General features: G+C 41.1%; 1 protein-coding gene across 1 annotated transcript in view; it reads left to right on the top strand.

Moving 5' to 3' along the window:
• ITGA9 (integrin, alpha 9) overlaps positions 1-6,959 on the top strand; it is a gene marked incomplete at both ends in the record, with an annotated part of 91,711 nt that overhangs the window by 25,114 nt on the left and 59,638 nt on the right. Inside the window, 4 exons of the mRNA XM_009073085.1 lie at positions 1-83; positions 1,520-1,614; positions 4,286-4,376; positions 4,923-4,968. The exon at positions 1-83 is cut by the window's left edge and continues 5 nt beyond it. Of these exons, the coding sequence (XP_009071333.1) occupies positions 1-83; positions 1,520-1,614; positions 4,286-4,376; positions 4,923-4,968 (315 nt within the window). The remainder of the gene's footprint in view (positions 84-1,519; positions 1,615-4,285; positions 4,377-4,922; positions 4,969-6,959) is intronic.

The following is a 6,959-nucleotide window of genomic DNA, read 5'->3' as shown; positions in this document are numbered from 1 at the left end:
CCTGAATGGTGACAATGCCTACAATGCACATTTTGGGGAAAGCATGGCCACCCTTGGCGACATTGATGATGATGGCTTCCCAGGTCAGTGCACTTTCCTTCTTGGCCATTTCTCCATAAGTGCCAGCAAGGCTGGTGGTGCTGGTCTTGCATGACTGGGTGTTGTGTGGCATCTCTTGCTCCTCCAAACCTGATCAGCACCTGGGCTCGCGATAAGGATAAATGTGCTTATGTAGGATTTGTCTGCTAAAGCCTTTTGTAGCTGGCTGCCCTTGATGTGGGTTAAGCCCATGTCTGTGCAGGTCACACCCCACTCTCATTAATACTACTTTGCTTTCCTTGCTGTTGTATTTTATTCTTCTCTGTGTGATTTTCAAAAGGCTTTAGATAACCCATGCCCCAAACAAAGCAGAAATCTGTGTGACTTCTTTCTTCTTTCCCATTTCCTTATGTTTTCAAGCCTTTCTAGTTTTGTTGACATAATCACATTTCTTATCATGAAGATAAGAAGTAGCTTCTCAGCCCTGATAGCATGTACTTCTGATTTCTCTCCTTTGCTTTGTTCTCTCCTGCTCCTTTCTCATGTCTCTCATCATCTCAGAGGCCCCATGCTGTGATAGCAATAGGTGAGAGCAAAATGTTGATGCTGGCACCTTTTCTGACCTGGTTTCTGCCAGTGCAGATTAAGGACTTCCAAACAAAGGCCAGTTTAGTCAGTGTATGCCTGGATTTTTCTTCCAGATCACTCAGGGCACAGTATCCCATTAAGCCTAACCCAACCTCATTGCAGGTTGCCCTCACAAATGGTGGGCATGCTCTTCCTCTGCATTTGAATGCACATTTGTGTGTTCTTGCTGCTGCTTGTAGGTGAGTTGTGGTGATGGTGAGACTGCAGAGTGAGTTGGATCAGTCCGTGGGTATGAAGCTATTGGGAAAAGCTTGATTTTAGCAGTTGTGTAATCACTAGATCCAGCTAGGAGAGGAGAATGGGAGGTAGGATCTGCATGGGCTTCCAGTTAAATTGGATCAAATGCAATTTGAAAGTGCATCCTAAGCAGCCTTTTTTCCTTCTTGTCTATCTATTTAATATACCCAGCCTCTTTGTGGAGTCTTGGACTTTGAACCAACCTTAATGTAGTGCTACAGTAAATATTTTGCCAGTCTTGGTTCACAAAACTGATGATCCTCTAGGTTGGAGATTTTGTTATGAAACATTCTAAATTAACATTTTGAGTATTGATTGCTGGTTAATAAACACATCTTCCTAACAGCACATGTTTCTAATTAGACATAACATAGCCACATGTGTGTGCAAATTCATATACATTTATGTATTTTATACATTTATCTTAACATGAGCTCTTCATTAAATCAGACAAGTTCCTTCTACCCAGGTTCACATCAGCTTCTGATCATCTCTGTCATGGGAGGTATTTTCCTATGGAAAGGTTTTAAAATTGGGCAAAAGTTGGATTAATGGAATGAATTGTGAAATGTTTCTAATCTGTGTTGTTTTACAGATGTTGCCATTGGAGCGCCTAAGGAGGATAACTATATAGGAGCAGTATACATTTACCATGGGGATGCCAATGGTATTGTACCTCAGTACTCCATGGTACGTGACACTACTGTTTATGATACCTATCTGAAGTCACCTTCCCATGGCCTGAAGAAATAAACCATACTTACGGGTCCTTTATAGGTGGCCTCGTCATAGCTCTACATCCTTTTCTCAGTCCTGGTTTGAAGATGGCTTTTCCCAAAGTTTGTCTATGCTGAAGGGTAAAATTATGTTAGTCAGGATGTGTTTTTCACTCTCTTTTGTTACAGCTGTCAACTATATCTTCTTGAAGCAAGCAAAGTCTTAGGGGTTGAGTGTCAGTTTTTGGAGACAGATGCAGAGGAGAAATGAAAACCCTGGAGAAGTTAAGCACACAAATTATGGAGAGGCCAGCGTGGAGTTGGGAGGTTGCACTTTCTTTCTGCAGAAGCAGACTTTGTGAGAGGGAAGAGGTGCTGTGTTCTTTTGTGCCTTACAGAAGCCTCCTTACCCACCTTGTTGACCTTCTTGCATTCTGACAGTATGTCACAAGGCTGGTTTTGGGTGCAATTCCCCTGACGCACTTACTAGGAAGTAAAATTTCATCTGGAATGTGCTATAGCGTCTTGCATAGGGATGACACAGTGCAATTTAACTGCTGTAGCCAGGCAGTATAGAAGATAAATTTATGCTCATGCTGCCCAACATGTGTCCCCTAGTTTCTGTCTAGCACATTTCTTTGTTCAGAGAGCCTGTGTCTTCCCTCCCTCTGTGTGTTTGAAGTTCTAGTTGTTTTGTTTTGTTGCTGGGTGGGATCCTTCACAGTGAATCAGTTTAAGCAGAATTAAAGAGTTTAGTGGTTATATTGGAGACTCTTTTAACAGCCCATAAAAGTTTAGTCCTTCTTCCTTTTGCCATGTATATAGCCTACACTACTTCTGGAAAAAGAAAGTTAAGTGACTATTTAGTGCATTTTTGAAGTATTCATAATGTGTAGCATGTGGAGGATTCTGCCCATTTCTTGCCAAGAGCCACTGGTTGGGAGGTTCTTCTCTGGCTATAGAAAAGCCTTGAGCTTTCCAACTCTTGTGGAAAAAGGATCTGAAATTTTATTTTTTTGGTCTTTCATGGGAAAATTTTACATTTTTTAAGGAGGACAGATCAGAATGGTGGGAAGCAAAACATCCTGTTTGTGATCTCTCCCTCCTCACTGGAGCAAGGCCAGCAGACACGGCACATGCCTCTCCACTTGGTCAGTGGGACAAGCCCAGCTCAAGAGTGTGGCCGGGGTACTGTGGTCATTGACTCTTGATAGCATTCCTATCGTTGTCCCATGTCCCGAGGCAGCCAAGGGGTCACTATGTACAGGCAGTGTTTCTGTGACATTTCCCAGTGAGTGCTGTATGACACTGGAAACACTACTGGTTCATCTCATCAGCAACCAAAAAGGCTATGTAACAACTTCAGCTCTTTATGTACCTACCCTGGATTTGAACCCAGAGGCCTGCTATTTTCATTCATGGTACTTGAAAGCAGAGCAACATTATACCTTTGCCTTCTAGGCTGTAAGAGCCCACAGATGTCTTCTGAGGTGTTTGCTGGTGGGATTTAGCACCCTAACTGGGACCTTCAAAAATGTAATGCAAGTGTAATGTGGGGATGAAGTTACTTCCAGTTGTCTTTCCCACAAGTAAGAAAAGGAAATCTGTACACAGCGGAGAACTGATTTCCCTTTAGCCTAACAGTCAGGATATCTTTTTTCCCTTCAACTTGCCTTTTTATTTCCATAAATTTCCTGCCTGACCTTTTGTCCAATATTACATCCTTTTTTGGGAGGGCCAGGAAAAGTTGGTTGCATGTCACAAGCTGTGAAGCACCACCAACAGCCCTGAAATTACTTCATAGGACAGGTTTCCTCTATCTGTAACTTCTGCAGTCAGAAGTTGATTTGAGTTCAGGTCATGCATTGGTGGTTCATCATAATGAATGAAAGCTGGGAGATTTTTGATTGCCGTCTTAGAAAATGATATTTTGATATATTAATTTGCTTCACATAAAGGTATTTGCAATGCAAATAATTTTGAGAAACTTTTTGTATTAGTAATTAGAAAACAAAAAACTGTCAGAAGTTAATTAATTTTTGTGTTGGGGAGGCAGAAATGAGATTACAACTTCTAAAGTGACAGAAAATGCTCCATAGGAGCTGATGGAAACAAGAATTTCCAAGTGGGATGAAAATTAATAATTTTGACTTTGAGTATGTTGATAAACTTTGTGAAAAGAGTGGTTTGTGGGATTTTCAGTTTCAATTAATCATTTATTTTGTTAAGATGCCACTTAAAACTTTTATTTACAGAAATGAAGGTAATGCAAAAAAAATAGAAAAGAAATCTTTTGGGTGCAGTTAAATTTTTCCCCCTGAAATCTGTTTGATATGTTCTTTATTTTGCTTGGGTCTGCATGAGGGTTGTAATGCAGGTCTGTTTTTTAGTCCAAGCCAACTCTGGCCTCCTACTATCCCAGAGAGGAAGAGCTTCCTGCAGTCAACAGCCTTCCTGCTCAGGGCTTCATGGGTGAAGTGCAAGACTGCAGGTGTGCAGCACTTGTAGCCCATGGAAAAGAGAGCCATTGATCATGAAAAGCATGCTTGAAGGGCTGGGTTTGTTTTCTTTTTCGGTTAGGGTTGGCTTTTTTAGAGGATTCTCTGTGTTACTTACTGATTTCACTTGTGTGTTTTCTGCTACAGAAGCTGTCTGGGCAAACTATAAACCCAAAGCTGCGTATGTTTGGCCAGTCCATATCAGGGGGAGTTGATATGGATAGCAATGGTTATCCAGGTATGTCTGCTACTCTAGTAGTGAGAACATAGGAGAAAATACAGCAGCAGGCTGAGAAAACAGCAGAGCTTGTTGTTTCCAGTTGCTGGTTCCTGCCATTGCAGGAGGCCAATGAAGCTGAGCTTCTTTCTCCATTTCTCTTCTGCTGTTCAAAGGTCCTGATAAAAATTTTGTCTGATTGCTTAATTCAGGTGTTTTGGCAGTCACAATAAAAGATTGAGATATTAAAGCAGAGGATTTCAGTATCAGGCCCAAGTTGTAAGTTTCTTGCAAGCTGCGAAGTCAGGCTGGCAATCTTAAAATAACACCAAAAGTAGGCAATAATATAGTAGTAGTAACAAAAACCAAACAATGAAGTAGAAGTGAAGTAACATCACAGACCTAATCCTACAGTTCTAATGCTTAGGACATGATATTTGAAGGGACAAACTGGCTAAGTTGGAAAAATGCTTTTTTAACATTCATGCTCTGTAATTTAGCTACGGATTTGAGAGATCTGAATTCTATGCCTCCTTTGTAACTACCTCAATGTTCCAAAAATTTCAGATATGACTGTTGGAGCCTTCCTGTCAGACAATGTTGTGCTTCTGAGGTGAGATGAATGTCTTCTTCATCCATTGTTGTCTTATTTTTGTCTGTTTTCTGTTTATACCTTATGTGGTCTAAGTCCTTCACCATTCCAATTTCCTCCCTAGTTTATTGTGGCCAGAAGAAGCAAGCTCAATTACTTTTTAAGCAAAACCTTAGACATGGATGGTGTCAAAAAAATGCACAATCCGATTTAAACAGCATAGGGTGACACTATGTAGGACACCCAAGCCAACAAAGAAAAAGGATTAGAGCACCTCAGTGCCTTTTTAGAAAGGTTACTCTTAATTTGGGAGGTTTTTTTATGATTCTTAGGTTTACATAAAGTAAATACATTGTGATTTAAGGGAATGCAGTTAAGCAAAAAATGAGCTGTGTATGATCCAGTTATCAAGTTATAATAGGATGCAGAATGAAACAAGAGTCTTCAGAAAAATGAAATATGGACACGTTTTCAGTGCACACAGGATTTGGGCTGTTTTGAGTTTGAGTTAAGTGCAATTGCTTGTTCCATCTAATAGAGAGAGGTGGGACAGCTCAGTTCACCAAATTATGCAGGGGGAGAGTTATATTAGGAATGAGCTTGAGATTCACAGACCTGGGGAAGAGAGTGAAAAGTTTGAATTTTGCCAGTAGATCTATTGTTACATTTGTTAGTATTTAATAGAAAAATTCTGTCAATACTTAGATATAATTAGGAGTAGGAATCACTAGGAACTCCTGCGTCTTAGTGGAAGATACAGGGATGTGGTGACACTGCTAAAACAAATGCTGGAGCTACAGAATGGATGTGCCTACCTGCTTCCTGATCAAGGCAGGAAAAACTTGGCTCTGTTTCCATTTGAATCAGTTGCACAAAAAAAGAAAAAAAAACGGAGAGAAGAGGAAGAAGTACTCTTGATGTTCAGCATGGCATGTGGTCAAGTCTTCTTAAGAGTTCTCTGTTCCTTCATCATACATGCTGAGGAAGGAAATTACTGTTTCTGTGAAAAGGTGTGCCATGTCCCAGATGGGAATTTACAGCCCAGCATCTCTGAAGCTGCTAGAAAGAAAATGTGTTTTATTCCTGCTTTGGTGTTACTTGCAGAGGGGTGAAGACAATCTGAAAGGCTTACTGTGATATTTAAAACCACATACATCACAACAGCACGATGACCTCTGTCCATGTGTTCAGTCATGCTTGCGCATTTCAGAGGAAATTAGTCCATTACTGACTGACTTTGTGGGCAGCCTGGTTAATTACTGCTACTGCCAATTTACAGTGTGTCCTTCTTGCTATTTAGATTTAGATTAAGATAAAGAAGTCAGCTTTTTCTTCCCCCTGCCCCTCTTGCCTTTGTGAAGTCCTTTGGCCAAAACCAACCGATGTTTTGCTTAAGTGATTCAGAGGCTTTGGTGGAAGCTGTGGTGACTTGGTGCAGATCATCATCTTTGTATAGCTCGCGTGTGTGTAGGGCTCTTTGACAAACGCATTGGATTTTTTTCCTTTAGTGAATAACCAAGTGAAATAACATTAAGGAAAAATCACACAGGGCATTGTAGCTGGAGGAATATATTTTTTCTAGGACAAAAAGGAGTGTGGCTAGCTAGTCAAAAGAGGTGATTCTTCCCCTCTACTCTGCTCTTGTAAGGCCCCACCTGGAATACTGTGTGCAGTTCTGGTGTCCTCAACATAAGGAGGACGTGGAACTGTTGGAGCAAGTCCAGAGGAGGCCACGAAGTTGATAAGAGGATTGGAGCATCTCCCATGTGAGGACAGGCTGAGGAAGTTGAGGCTGTTCAGCCTGGAGAAGAGAAGACTGTGTGGAGACCTCATAGCAACTTTTCAATATCTGAAGGGACCTACAAGGGAGCCCGGGAGGGGACTCTTTGTTAGGAACTGCAGTGATAGGACAAGGGGTAATTGTTTCAAACTGAAGGAGGGGAAGTTTAGGTTAGATATTAGAAAAAAAGTTTTTTACTGTGAGGGTGGTGAGACATTGGAACAGGTTGCCA

The sequence above is a fragment of the Acanthisitta chloris genome, unplaced genomic scaffold, assembly GCF_000695815.1.
Source record: "Acanthisitta chloris isolate BGI_N310 unplaced genomic scaffold, ASM69581v1 scaffold12404, whole genome shotgun sequence".
In the NCBI taxonomy this organism is placed as follows: domain Eukaryota; kingdom Metazoa; phylum Chordata; class Aves; order Passeriformes; family Acanthisittidae; genus Acanthisitta; species Acanthisitta chloris.
This window is presented reverse-complemented; position numbering and strand designations above follow the sequence as displayed.